We start from the raw sequence: 15,386 nt of genomic DNA on the forward strand, positions 1-15,386 counted from the left end.
GAGTGGTGGGATCACATCGTTATGCAGGTCTGGGATGATGAGCAGCGTCTACAGAACTTTCAGATGCAGAAAGCCATCTTCTTGGAACTGTGTGCGGACCTCGCCCCAACCCTGAAGGGCAAGGACACCAAAATGAGAGCAGCCCTCCTCTCAGTGGAGAAGCACGTGATGATCAGTGTGGAAGCTGGTGATTCCAGACTGCTACCAGTCAGTTGTGAATTAGTTTGGAGTCGGGAAGTCAACCTTGGGAACAGCGTTAATGCAAGTGTGCAGAGCCATTAATTGCATTCTGCTACAAAGACCGTGGCTCTTGGCAAAATGCGTGAAATAGGTGGCTTTGCGGAAATGGGCTTCCCTAACTGCGGAGGGGCAATAGATGGAATGCATATTCCAATTTTGACCCCGGACCATCTTGTGACAGCGTACATCAATAGAAAGGAGTACATCTCCGTCGTATTGGAGGCGCTTGTTGATCACTGCGGGCATTTCACTGACATCAACACGGGGTGGTCTGGGAAGATGCATGTTGCAAGCATCTTCAGGAACACAGGTCTATACAGAAAGCTGCAAGCAGGAACTTTCTTTCCAGACCAGAAGATTCCACTGGAGGATGTTGAAATGCCCATAATGATCCTTGGAGACCCAGCATACCCCTTATTCCCATGGCTCATGAAGTCTTACACAAAAAACCTGGACAGAAGCAAGGAGTGCTTCAACAATAGGCTGAGTAGGTGCAGAATGACCATAGAATGCACATTTGGCAGATTAAAAGTGTGCTGGTGATGCCTTTATGGCAAGTTAGATCTAAGTGAGGAAAACATTCCAATGGTCATAGCTGCCTGCTGCACACTCCATAATCTTTGTGAGGCTAAGGGCAAAAAGTTTGCCCAGGGGTGAAATGCTGAGGCAGATCACCTGGCTGCTGATTTTGAGCAGCCTAATACCAGGACTATTAGAAGGGCACAATGGAGGGCAATTCAAATCAGGGAGGCTTTGAGACAACATTTTGAGAATGAGAACCAGTGATTTGTATTTCTATATAGCAATCTGCTGTGCTTCTTTAAATTCAATTCTGTTTGTTAACACTTGTGATGATTCCTGAGTGGGATTTCACTAAGCAAATGATTAAACTGCATGTATATGTTTTACTACCAGCTGCAATCACAATTTGTAGGGCACAAATAAAGATTCGTTATCTTTCAGAGATTTGTTTTTATTAAGCACCAATTAACACACACAACAATCTTGGTGGGAAGGGAGGTAGCAGGGAAGGGCAGGTTCTCATACCCGTGCATAAGTCCAGCTATCATTTTGGAAACTGTCCAAAGGGGTGCAGTGAATGGGATACCAAGATGTTCTGAAAAGTTGAAAGGAATGTGTGGAAGGAGTTTGGGGAGGGCATGGAAAACAGTTCTGTATCAGCTGCAGGGGTGGGGGCAAGCACGCATCTTTTCTGAATGTTGCGTGATTAGGGATTTCAGCATCTCTGTTTGCTCCTCCATTACTCTTATCATCCGCTCATGGGCCTTTTGAATGATCTCCTGATTTTCTTTTCTGTCTTCCCTTTCCATTTCTCTTCACTCCCTGCGTTCTCTTTTTTCTGCACCAGAGGATTGCAGCACCTCCTGGAACATGTCCACCTTGGTCACTCTCTTATCTGGCGGAGGTGCTCCACCAGTGTCTAGGAGGTTCCCCTGAAGGCCACATGTACAGAGGCACAAGAAACAATACACAGACACATGATTGTTAGTTCATGCACAGCATTGAATCATTACAGTAAAATACACCTCTTGTAACATACCAAACACTTTCTCACTGACCCTTGGCAAGCACACATCTCAGTGAACACCCTAAATATGGTGAGTTTGGCCTAGCTGGGTGGAGGGCACTCAAGCTGAGGTAAAGAGGGATGGTGATGATTCATGGGTATCGGTGCAGGCAACTAGCGACAATATTGTAAATTCTGCCATTCATTTTCCACAGGTGTGGATCATTGAATCAGATATCTCACTATTGAGGATAAGCAAGGATGTAAGGGTGCATCTACGGCACGCGTGTGACTTCAGACCTGGTCCATATGCTACTTGCCTGTAAGTGCTTTGGTCCCTGCACAAGTGATTTCTAAGTGCTGCGAGAAAGTTTCATTCAATGGGGGAAGGAACAAAGCAGCTCTGCCAAGGAACCTTTGGCATAGGATTGGCGAGTACCTCCAGGAAAGTTTCCTAGAGATCTCTCTGGAGGATTCCCATGAAATCTTGGTGTACATCAACATACTGTTCCGCTGCACTGCTTAACTGCACAGGGGAATTTGTAGCACACTCAAACACAGCTAGTCTTGCACATTTCTGTCCTTCACCCACTTCTACAGTACACAAAGCTAAAGAAAGCTGGATGTCATAGAACTCAAAAACATCACTTACCAGGGGTCTCCTCTCCTGCTTCTTGCTCACCGGAGATGTACTGCTGGGACTAGCTAGATACCTCTAGAGTAGAGAAGTGTTCCTGACTTGCCACCCCACCTGGAGACCCTGCCGTTGGCTCCACAACATCTGCCTCCTCGTCCACGACTTCGTCCACATCCAATTCCACCTCCTCATCCATGACTTCGTCCTCGGGGTTAGGTCAACTTTCTGCCACCTCCAGCCCCGCAGAAGTATCCATGGATCTCTTGGTAGTAGAGGTGGAATCGCTGCCAAGGATAGCATCCAGCTCCTTGTAGAAGCAACAGGTCTTCGGTGCAGCACTAGAGTGACGGTTTGCCTCCCTTGCCTTCTGGTATGCCTGCCTCAGCTCCTTTATTTTCGCTCAGCACTGCACCGTGTTCTGTTCCTAGCCCTTTTCACAGGGAAATCTGCCCATAGGATTCAAAGTTCTGTGGCTGGAGCACAGCTGGGACCGGACAGCCTCCTCTTCCCATATACTCAGCGGATCCAACAGCTCCACAGTGGTCCAAGGGGGAGAGCATTTGCCATGTGGAGCCATCAGGATCAAGATGCAATGTGAGCTCTCCATGCTGAGCAAACAGGAAGTGGAATTTCAAAAATTCCCAGGCCTTTAAAGGGGAGGGGTACATGCTTGTTTACCTGGCTGCAGGGCAGCGGAGTTGGAACTGCTGACCAGAGCGGTCAGGATGGGCATTATGGGACACCTCCTGGAGGCCATTTACAGTGACAAAACCAAGCGCAGTGTCTACACTGACACTTTGTCGATAAAACTTTGAGCAAAAAGCTCTACGCATCTCATCAAGGTGGTTTTATTTTGTCAACAAAACAGGAGGGTTTTGTCAGCAAAAGTCGCATTGTAATGCGTACCCCTCCACTGTCACTCCATTGTCAAGAAAACTCTGTAGTATAGACAAGGCCTAAATATAAGGATGCCAAGATACAATGCAGTGCGGATGTGTCTAAAAGTTTTTAGATAACTTTGATATGTCCGAATGCCATCATGCTGCAAGGCAATGCAATGACATCATACCATGAAAATCTGTCTAATCATCATGTCAGGAGATAATGTGCTGACAATGCAGCTAAATGTCATTCCACTACAACAATGCATCCAACAGCCATCACAGTGTGACAATGCAACTGAATGACATCATGCTACATATTGCTACTCTAAAAGGCATCATGCCAGGGTGCAACAAGTTGACAAAAACTAAACTTCACAGCACGTTAATAAATAATTATAATAATAGCTCTTATACAGCATTCTAACTATTTGTATATAATATGATGTGTGTACAGCGCAGTACAGACAGGTAAGAAGTAAAGACTCCTTCCACACAGAGCAGGGTGAGGCCAGCATCCATCAAACTGATGCTCTTGTGGGAGTGCTGCAAGGCCCTGTGTCACAGCAATTCCCCACACAGTCAAGGTGATGCCTTGTGCTGTCACAGTGCCATGACATCCTGCACTGATGCTATGTCTCAATGTCATGGCCATGGCCAGTGCCGTCACAGCAATACCCTGTATTATCAGGCTGAGGGACCATGCTGTCATGGTGCTATGTGTTGTGGTCCGTCACTGTTGAACGTACAAATCAACATACTGGATCAAATCTGAGGTCCACATAGGCAAGTTTCATGTCTCTGACAGTGACCAGAAGAAGGAAGATGTAAAAATGCTAGAGCAGGCAGAGGTAGGGTAATCTGCCCACCACAGAATGCTCATCCTACTCTCTAATAATTGGTCGAAGCTGCAAAGCATGAAGTTTAAGATCCTATCCACTACCTTATTTTATCATTAATTATGATAAATCTGTATATTCTTCTTATCTAGATAAACACCAGATCCCTTTTTGAATCTTGCTCAGTTCTTGGTTTCCTGTGGCAGTGAGTTCCACAGCCTAATTGCATGGGGGGTGAAAACAGTAATTCCCTGTCTCAGTTATGAATTTGCTGCGTCTCCATGTCCCGGACTGTTCCCAGGGTGGTGTCAAGAAGCAGGGGGAACAGAAGCAGCAGCAGCTCCCCCTCTATAGACCATATACCTGGATAATCTGCCTAGGTGTCACCCGTATCCCATAATCCTTTAGGGTAGGGTGACCAGACGGCAAGTGTGAAAAATCGGGACAGGGGGTGGGGGTAATAGGAGCCTATATAAGAAAAAGCCCCCAAAATCTGGACTGTCCCTATAAAATTGGGACATCTGGTCACCCTACTTTAGGGCCTCCTGGCAGAATCTGGAGAACCTGGGTCACGTAGCCCTGTTCAAGCGCCCGCCCTGACTGTGTCTCTGCAGCTCCCCCGCCCACTGAGAGCGGGCAAGTCCATTTCGTCCCGGTCCCTTTAAGACGCCCCCCTATTTTCCCATCCGCTTGGTTTGCCCCAGTTGCCTCCATTGAGACAGCCCCTTTCGACACTCAGAATCGGCCACGTATGAAACACTAGCGTTGCCCAATCAGGAAGAGGCGGAGATAGCGGACCCCAATCGTCGCGCTACAGCCGACGCCTCCGAATTATCCAATCAGCAACAGGTTTGAAGGCGGAGTAACCAATCACAGAGAAGGGAAGGAAGTGATTTATTTCCATTGGTCAGTCTGATTTAGGAGGCGGGACTACGTATAAATCTCATTGGTCAGCAGGTGTGTTGACAAATATCGTCACTGTACCCGCCCCGGTCGAGCCCGATAGACCAATCAGAAATAGGTACTGGTTCGAATGACACCACGTTTGTCAAATGGGCTTCCTTCCTCTAATAGGGTGAAAAGCAGCAAGGGCGGTTGTAGGCAGGACGCCGGTACGTGGCCGCGGGCAGGTGGGAGGGGGCGGGGTGAGCAGGGTTGGTTGCGGCGCGGTGGAGCCCCGTTCTCCTGGTGGCGGGAGCGAGTGTTCATGTCCTAGCGGCCGGCGGGGCGCGGCGCGGCGGGGCCGGGCTGAGGGGGCCGCTCCATGCGGGCGCCGCGGTGCCGGAGCGCTCTGGCTGCCCTGGCTGTGCTGGTGCTGCTGGGGGCGGCGGCCCCCGAGCCGGCTCGCGGCGATGCCCGCGGAGGCGAGGTCGGGTTCGGGCTCGGGGCGGCCGCGGCTCCCGCCGCTCTCCCCGCTGGGCCCGACGTGATCGTGGAGGACGATGAGGCCGGGGTGGCGGCTGCGGGGCCCGGGGAGCAGGAGCCCGAGGAGGAGGAGGAGGAGACCCGGCCCGGCGGCAGGTGAGGGGGTGGCGGGGCGGGGGCACCGAGGGGGCTACATGGGGGCTGCAGAGGTGGGGGGGACGCAGAGCAGAAAAGGATGGGGCGCGTGGTGGAGGGGGCTACGGGAGAGGTGGGTTGCAGGGGAAGGGACTACAGGAGGGGGGTGCAGGGAGTGGGGGTGCAAGGAGAAAGGGGGCTAGGAAGGGGGTGCAGGGAGAAGGAGGACAAGGAGGGGGTACATGGAGGAAGGGGGTGCAGGGAGCATGGGGGACTAGGAGGGGGTGCAGGGAGTGGGGTTGCAGGAAGGAAGGGGGTGCAGGGAGGGAGGGGGACTGTGGGGGTGCAGGGAGGATGGGGGACTAGGAAGGGGGTGCAGGGAGGATGGGGGACTAGGAAGGGGGTGCAGGGAGTGGGGTTGCAGGAAGGAAGGGGGTGCAGGGAGGGAGGGAGGGGGACTGTGGGGGTGCAGACATGGTGCTGCGGGGAAGTTTCTTGGTAGAACCCACAAGTAGGTTTAGTGTTCTCTCCCCTTACGCCCTGTAGGGGAGAAGGGTGGTGTTGCCCTAACCTTCCTTTCATCACATGATAGGAGTAGTCCCCCTTGTTTGTCTGCTCTGGCTTGTCATTGCGGGTAGGAAAGTGATAGGTTTGGGTCTGGCTCCTTCCCTAGTTTATTACTGGGAAGTAGTTCCTTCTTGTGCCTTGTTTAAAATGTCTGGGCTTCTGGATCTGTAGTTTACTAAGTCTTTCTGTATCCTATGTCCTCTCCCAAACACCTGCATATAATAGGTTGTTAAAGTGTGTTATGTACCTTTCTGTCATCCTGCTATATACTGGAGAAGAAAAGGAGGATTCTAATTAGAGCTTAATTTGTCTATTCCTGTCAAGTGTAATAATATATTTTGGTGTGCGCTAGAACAGAGAAAAAGATGAGACAAACTACCTTTTACACTGGTTTGTTTCCCCCCATTCTGCAATTTATCAGGGCAAACTTGGATAAAAATAATTGTTGAACAGATGATTCTAATAAAGAGGTGATTAAAATGCAAAAGTAACACTGAGCAGTCTCCAGTATGTCTCTGATCTTGGTGAAGAAGGATCAGGAATTATGTCATTGCAGGAGCTAAAGGGGAAGAATATGATCAAGTATCACTTTTTTCCTGCTAATGAAGCAAAGTACACTTCCAGACTTTGTTTTGAAATAAGAGATTTGAAGCCTTGAATTCATAGACCCGAGAATAATTCAGTTTCTACAAGTAACTGTCTGGTTAACCCACATCCTGTGCCAGTTAAAGATTTTCCTCCCTCTCAAACAGTGAAGAGTCATTCTTCTGTGCATTGGCTCATTAAAAATTATAACCTGGCTTGCTGTACTTCTCATTCTGGCCGGGGGAAAAAGCAGCCTTCTGTTCTTCAATTTAAAATTTGCAAAATACATTTTACGCTGAACTACCAGAAGAAATCTTGGATGATCTGTCTGTATAAAATATTCAACCTAATAATTTGAAGCTGAAGACTAAAGGCAGCCATTCCCTGAGTGCAGTAGAATAGGCTATTGCTGGATGACAGGTAGAATTGCTATGTAGCTGTAGTAGGAGTGAGGGACTACCATAAATGTTAATTCTTTGTGTTAGTTGCCTGTACTTGAAAGATGCAGACTCTTATCTGGATTCACACTTGTTTAGTTGCTCTTGAGCAATAGAATATAGTATGGCACTGCTGAGGGTAGCTGTACTTGGGCAATTAATTGCTAAAATAAATTGGTGTTGTAGTAACTGTTAAATCAATACAATGAGCATCCTATATTGTAGCTTGTGAGGGGGTTTTCCTTTCCTCCCAAGATACAGTAAATATTCGGAGGGTTATTAAATTGTAAAGTTCAAAGTGCTGAAAAATGTTGTTATACATAGATGTTTAGGTTTATAGATTTTAAAATAGAGGAACACGTTGCTATTTGCTGACTTTGTATTCTAAAGTCAGCTTGCAGTATCTTTTATATCCTGTGCCTGAGAAGATACTCTTAGTAGTTCCAAATATGGCTTGATTTATTTGTTTAAAGAACAGTAGAAGGGATGCTAATTCTCAAGTGTTGGACTGACCTGACTGTTCAGTGTAGAGATGGGTTGTTTTTTCTTTTGAGTTTCCTTAAACAAAAACATTGAAGCTTCTCTGTACTGCAAATACAACTGCTGTGGACCCAGTGACAATGCAGTTGTTCCCTGTCCTGGTGACATGTCCCTTTGCATGGGTCTATATTGTGTTGTAGTCAGAACCTTAATCCAGTTTCTGTAACTGGCCAGGTGAGGTCCTACTAATTTTGCTAATGGAATAGAGTTGTAATGGGGTTACCTGATACAATGGTGGTAGATGTAGTGCACTCTTTCCATAAATAGACACCTCTAGCAGCATTGGGCTCCAGATTTGACCAGCTTTTTTATCTGTGTGAAAAATCTATCTGTGGATTTTTCTGTATTTATTTAAAAGGCGAAATCAATGCTAGGAGCACTTAAGTATCATACCAGTATCTGTGAATGAAGGACAGAAAGTTAGTAATTCCAAATGGATTATTACAAACAGCTGGATGGAAAGAGTTTAAAATTATGAGAAATATATAGACATAGTTTATTAAATTTCAAATGTACTTGTATAATGTTTCTGATAAGTGCAGTCCTTAGTTGTTTTTTAGGGTACTCGATTGTATCAAGCAGATGGAAGGTGGTATTGATGTGTCACTTTGTGCTGCTGATGTTGCAAGTGATTGGGTATGATGTTTCTAGAACACATTTATTTCAAAAGTTCTCAGACTTAACAAAAATACAAACTAAAGGAAGAATGCAGTCACAGTGGATCCTCCATTCATTTAACATACTTGATCAGGTGACTGTGTTATGCGTACAGAATACCCAAATCCTCTCAAGTCTGCTCATGTAACTGAGTAACAGTTTTATTTGAAGCATCTTCCATCAACACAAGACTTGAGAAGAGAGATGGTTAAATATAGTCATCTTATTCCTTAACAATTCTGCTTTTCACTAAGCATGTTCTACTTTTAAGTGTGATTGTTGCTTTAAGAATCTGATGAATACCAATTATAAGTGTGACTAAATAAAATTTTCAGAGAAACTCTGAAAAACCAAGTAATCTACCCCGTTTATAAATCCTCCTGAGAAAAGCAACTGGTGTTCTTTAAAAATCATGTGTCAGAATGTTTTAACCTAATGCTATTGGTAACACTAAATTTACTAGAAAGGTTAGAGGAAAACTTTCATTTTTTTCAGTTTACTTTATGAAGTTGTCAGCACTTTATTTATAATCAGTTTCACTGTTTCCTGTGTATAGTCAGTTTACTCTGTTTGAGTCTTTCACACAGAAAAAGGAGAGAAACATTTTTGTGTTTTAAAAATATTTGATTAAGAAACTACAAAAAACGATGAGTTCTTAAGGCAGGTGTGTAGTACCTGAAACCTTTTCAAAAACTGATTAGATGTTAAGTTGACAGTGTCACTTCAACCTGACAACCACCAAAGGGTGGGCAAAATATAGTAAGATTGTGTAACACATTAAATTTATCATTTCAAATATTTTAAACTAATCTTAATATCAGAAGTAGGAAAATATCCTACTGGTTTTAAATTTAAAATCTATAAAGTCCCAGGAATACTGTTTGATAGCAAGCTAAAGATTTGGACCAGAAGTATCTCAAATAATTACAAGTCTGTGAATATGGTGTGCAGCATTTTAGTTCAAAGTGAAACAATCCCCCAAAGACTACAAGGGGTAATCAGTTATTTTTGTCAAGGTCCAAATTTCTTGGTCAAGGTATAGTCAAGGTCCAGATTTCAGGAAAAAATAATGACAATAATAAGGACATAAAGATTTTGCGGTCCGTCCAAAAGGGTCTGGCGGTCTGGATTTGGGTCATGGTATACCTATTGACTACCCCTGTACTAGACTGTACAGTCACTTCTCCTGTAGCCAGTCCTTTGATTCCAGCTCTAAATGTAGCTAGCTGTAAGACTTGGAGCTGGTCTTGTCTTGTGACTATGGTCTGTTCAAACAAAGTAATCATGGTTTGGAAGGAAGTATTTGCTTAGTGGGTAAGGCTTGTGATGTAAAGTTCACTATATTGTAGCTACTTAGTGGGAAACGTTTTGATTATAATGGCATTCTAAAGAGTTTTGGGGCGGCAAATAGGTGGTAAAAAAAAACAGTTTTAAAACAAGGATATGTAACTGGTGCAGTGTATTTTTTGTTTTTGTTTTTTCAATGAAGGCGTGAATGAATTCTCTCCTTTAACACACTAAACAGAAAACCCATCATGGTGCATCTTCTCAGCTATAGTTACTACTTTCTAGTGGAGAGGCTTGAGTTCATGATATAGGTAGACATGTGAAACCAATTAAGTTGGTAAAAAATGCTTCATAGCTAGATAATTTTGGGAAGGCTGAAGTTTGTATCTGGGGAGGAAGGTAGCGTGAGCATGTATATAAAATGCCGAATGATAAAAAGCTCCTTATATAGGGACAAAGCAAGTCGGGCAAGGGAAATGATTAGCAAAAGCAATGGTTTAGATGGGAAGGCAGTGTTTGGCACTGACTAGGTGCCAATTATTGTTTAATCTTCTTTCTTTGGTGTTGATTTGATCAAGGTGAAATTTAAATTAGGGCTGTTGATTAATCACAATTAACTCGCATGATTAACTCAAACATAATTCTACTTTCATGATATTGATTGCACTATAGTACTTATAATAGGGGAATTAAAAATACTATTTCTTTTGTTATTTTACAGTGCAAATATTTTTAATAAAATAAAGTGTGCACTGTACGGTTTGTATTGTGTTGTAATTAAAATCAATATATTTGAAAATGTAGAAAACAGCCAAAATATTAACAGTGCAATTAATTGCGCAGTTAATCGTGATTAATTTTTTAATCACTTGACAGCCCTAATATAAATAGATACACTTTGAATAGTCATTTGTGTTTGTTTTATTTTTAAGTGTGTTTGAGCTTTTGGGTTTTGAACAAGCACAGTCATTAGCAGAACCCAGTTACACTAAGAGCTGCAATATAAAGTACAATTGTGTGAGCATTAGAGTGCTTGAGTATAGATACACTGCACTACATTATTAGCCTGCTTGTGATTCCTGTATCTTTATAGCAGTAATTATCATATTCAGCTTATAAAACTGCTAGTAACTTTGAGTGAAGCTGTAGTACTCAAATATGAACATTACACTTGAAAACTGTGGTGCTATTTTGTTGGAATAGGGGAGTGTATGTATATGTATGTGTGTGTATATAATACATACACTTGTCACACTGTTCAGATTATTAACAGTGTAATAAATTCTTTACAAGGATTTGTTTTTTTTCAGTGGAATATGTTTAAATTGAAAATTGCAACACTGCACGTGGTCTCTTACTGTGGTGGATGTTTATACCAGTACTGTATAAGACACTGCCCTTGTGTACATCTTTTAGAATCATGCTTCATATTTTTTAGGGAAATTTTTAAAAGAATACTGACATATCCCTTAAAATGCATTATATTCCTCTCTGAACTCTAAAATTGTGTGGTGTCAGTTGATCGGAGTCTGAATTTCATTTTTGGACTGCAGTTAAGACATGAAATTTAGGTGGTCTTGACTAGCACTAAAAATACAATTAATGAAAATATCTGTAAATCCAACAGCCTCCTTTCACATCCATTTTTGACAGTAGCCAGCCAGAAAACTAAGAAAAATAGTGCATCTTCCCCACAAACACCCTTTTTATCTATGCTCTCGACTCCCCAAAAGCCTGTGAAAATAGGCAAGCTTTTCAGCGTGCCCAAAAGGTCAACAGATTTCAGCCCTCTCCCTTTTAGTTAAAAATTGTAGCCCAAACACTACTTCTGATTTTAACTGTGGTACTATCTCATGCAGATACACCCTCTCCAGCTGGCAGGTTCCAGGCCATTTAGAGCTTATAGCAGAGGTTCCCAAACTTATTTGGCCTACCGCCCCCTTTTCAGAAAAAAAATTACTCAGTGCCCCCCTTTTCAGAAAAAAAATTACTCAGCGCCCCCCTGGAAATCTACCTTCTTTAAGCGAACAAACAGAAAGATGCAGTGAAAAATTTGTGTTCTTTTATGTATCTATATTTCTACCTACGTCCTACAATATAGTAAAGAAAGATGTGTTATTAGAATATCGCCCACGACATCAGGTATACAGTGGTTTTTGCGTAAGATGGCAAAAGACAACCAAACTAAAATACTAATGAAACTAATAAACTGGGTTTTGTTCTTTGCTCAGCATTAGATATATGTATTTGATATTAAACTGTCAAATATCAAACTAAATTTATCAAGAAATAATTAATTAAAAAATAATCAATATGCAATTAAAAATCAGTTAATAGTTTTAATTTAGTTTGCCCTTATTTAAATAATTGTTCCTTATTAACACACGCCTTATTTACCAATTAACACAGATGATTCGATAGATATAAATAAATGTTAATAGTTAACAGTTTTTTTACGATTTCATTCCCGTTTTCGTTAATATTGTAATAAAAAATGACAAATATATTGACTGTACACTTCAAATGGTACTGTACCGCCACAAGCCTGCTATGATTTTATTATTAGTAAGCACTAGAGACACAGAAACGTACGGTAGATATGTAAGAAAATGTATAAAATTACTCACGTGTAAATTGCTGTTTTATTGAAACAATAATACAATTTGCTTTGTATGTGATCCGTAATCCGTAAAGATCGAAGGAATTGAATATGAATAAAAATTTTTAAATACTTCTTGCACTATTGTTAACTGCTTTTTACACAATTAAGAAACAATCTAAATTAGATTTCATACATGTCGCCTATTTATAGTATCGTATTGTAAACAAGTCATTACACGCACATATTCCTGCCGATGCATGCTGGACTTCCCGACAATGCGCGACACGCTCGCCTGCCAACACTTGCTTGTTAAGAGCTGTTGGCGGACTTGACACCTGATCGGTTATAATTTGTGAATTTATTTGGAAAATAAAGTAATCACTACAACTTTAACTCTATGCTACACAACAGATGAAACATGTACGAACGGTTTTTCAAAATTTTCTTATATTCTTTCTTTATGCTTCCACCGCCCCCTTATTTTTATTCAACGCCCCCCAATTGCACCCGAGGCTACTACTGCCCCCCTGGATCGTTCCAGCGCCCCCCAGGGGGCGGTATCGCCCACTTTGGGAACCTCTGGCTTATAGTCTAGAAACCAACAGCCCGCCCACTGCTATCATGTGCTGTCCGTTAGATACACCACTTAACAAGCAGGCAGGCTGCCTTATTCTGCCGTAGCTTTAGGGTATGTCTACACAGCAGAAGTTATGCACTGCCTAGCCTACATTTGAGAATGTGAGCCAAAAGTCACACAGGAGTTCTGTAGCAAAGAAGAGAATTGAACCAGATTTCCCAGTGTCCTAGGTCAGTGCCTTGGCCACTAGACAAGGAATTAAGTCAGGAGGTCAGACGAGTAGTTGATAAGCTGTGAATCTATGACCAGTGCTTAAATCCAAGCTATCTTGAATCAATAGAACGCTGGTATCAGTAGCCAACGTGGACTTGAGAGGGCTAGTGAGCAGAGTGCATACCCGGGTCAGTGTCTAAGAACATAAGAACGGCCAGACTGGGTCAAACCAAAGGTCCATCTAGCCCAGTATCCTGCCTTCCAACAGTAGCCAATGCCGGGTGCCCCAGAGGGAGTGAACAGAACATGTAATCATCAAGGGATCCATTCCCACCTTTTGGCAAACAGAGGCTAGGGATACCATCCCTGCCCAGCCTGGCTAATAGCCATTGATGGACCTAACCTCCATGAATTTATCTAGTGTGTTGGTGGTTTTTTTTTTTTTTTTTAACCCTGTTATAGTCTTGACCTTCACAACATCCTCTGCCAAAGAGTTCCACAGGTTGACTCTGCGTTGTGTGAAGAAATCCTTCTTTTGTTTGTTTTAAACCTGCTAAATTGTATTTCTTGCAGTGATACCAGTGCTGTGTCATCTTTACAGCTATTGTTGGATTTAGGCTAGCTAGAACAGGCTTGCCCGTTTGCTGTGTAGGCATATCCTTCATTTCCAAATTAATGAATGCTTTTGCTCTATGTTGTTGTCTTGTAACAATTGCTTTCTTATAAGACATTTCCTGACATCCAAATTTGTTTCCATGCTTCGCTCATGTTTTTTGCAGATTTACTCAGTCTGTGCTGCAGTATTCCTTGCATGTTGACCTAGTGGGCTTTTTGTTTTTGAAAACCATATGAGGGTGGTTGTTTTTTTTCTGGTTAGGGTACACAAATCATATGAACTTCAAATAGGAAGATTGATTTATGTTTTCACCAATCTTAACAGTGACTAACTTATTTTGCTTCCAAGTGACCTCTTGAAATGATTAGAAGTTGCTTCATGACATATAAAATAAGTTTGTGAGATCCAACTACAAACTTACAGCTGTTCTAGAGCTGCCCAGTTAAATGATACAATGCAAAATGTAAACACTATGGTTTATTAAAAATGTAATCTGAAGTCAGAAAATATAGTTAGGCATATCTGTAGCAGCTTTAATTCTGACTTTGAATGTTTCTGTGATTGGCAGGTCCTTAGTAATTATCAGCACTTTGGATGGACGAATTGCTGCTCTAGATCCTGAGAATAGTGGCAGAAAGCAGTGGGATCTGGATGTGGGATCTGGTTCTCTTGTGTCATCCAGCCTCAGTAAACCAGAGGTAAGACTTTCTATTTGTTACCTGATTTTTGTTTGTTTCTTAGGCTTTGTCTGCACTAAACTTTTTTTTTAGCTCCACCAGTGGGAATTTTTAAAGGAGGGAGAAAATTAGTATAAACACAGCCCTTCAGATATATTGTATGGCTTGATAGCTATGATATCTATAGGGTATTGTATGCAGTTATGTATAGTTCAAAGTGGCCCATGAATCTACCTAAAAAGAAAAAGGTAATTTTGCTCATTGTAACAAATGATGTATCCTTTTCTGTTGGGAGCAGCAGGGGAAGTCCTTTCTTTCTCTCTGACACCATGTTATCTTTTGTGCACATGCTACATAACATATTCTGTCAGCAGGCTAGCCTAGCAATAAAGTGGAGCATTAAAGGTGACCTGCAGATGGAAGGAAGGGCTTTTATCTCTTACTGTTTTAATATTGTTTCAATGGCAAAAAACTATAGTAATGCACAGTTAAGATTTCTTGGTACTATGTTATCCCCGTGTAGACAACATCTAATACCAACAGGGCCAGTATGAGTGTGCTATATGCGTATTGAGGCTTTGCTTGTAGAGTGGAGAGGCAACGTGATGTGGGCAATCTTTGGTTTTCTTTTTGTTCTTTAATAGTGTTAAATGGAATCTGGTGGGTGAGAGTGAATGGGTTGTAGAAGGAGGTGAAGAACTTGTATGTTTCAGGAACCTTGGTGTTGGCAGAGTAAAGGTATGGTATTGGGGCATATTGGGATATTGCTGAAAGAAGGCAAAGTTAATGGTGCACAGACAGCATGAATGGTGCATTTCTTGGTTTTCAGAAGTTTGAGTTTGGCTCAACTCGGTGCCCTGCAAGGGGACAACATACCACCAACCAATCTTAACTCTATGTTAATGGATTTTTTTTGCCATGGAATTTCCTTTTAGAACAGGAAAGGGTGTGGTGTTGGTACATATTAGTAGTTCTTTAGGCAGTTGTACTTTTCATGTTCTGC

At 42.5% G+C, this 15,386-nt stretch overlaps 1 protein-coding gene across 1 annotated transcript in view; it reads left to right on the forward strand.

Annotated features, from left to right (window-relative positions):
- Nucleotides 1–5,344: 5,344 nt before the first annotated feature.
- Nucleotides 5,345–15,386, forward strand: part of EIF2AK3 (eukaryotic translation initiation factor 2 alpha kinase 3) — a 62,312-nt gene continuing 52,270 nt past the window's right edge. The window contains exons 1-2 of the mRNA XM_054029939.1: nt 5,345–5,646; nt 14,275–14,404. Coding sequence (XP_053885914.1) covers nt 5,390–5,646; nt 14,275–14,404 — 387 coding nt within the window. The 5' untranslated portion in view covers nt 5,345–5,389. The remainder of the gene's footprint in view (nt 5,647–14,274; nt 14,405–15,386) is intronic.

This window comes from Malaclemys terrapin, chromosome 5, assembly GCF_027887155.1.
Source record: "Malaclemys terrapin pileata isolate rMalTer1 chromosome 5, rMalTer1.hap1, whole genome shotgun sequence".
NCBI lineage: Eukaryota > Metazoa > Chordata > Testudines > Emydidae > Malaclemys > Malaclemys terrapin.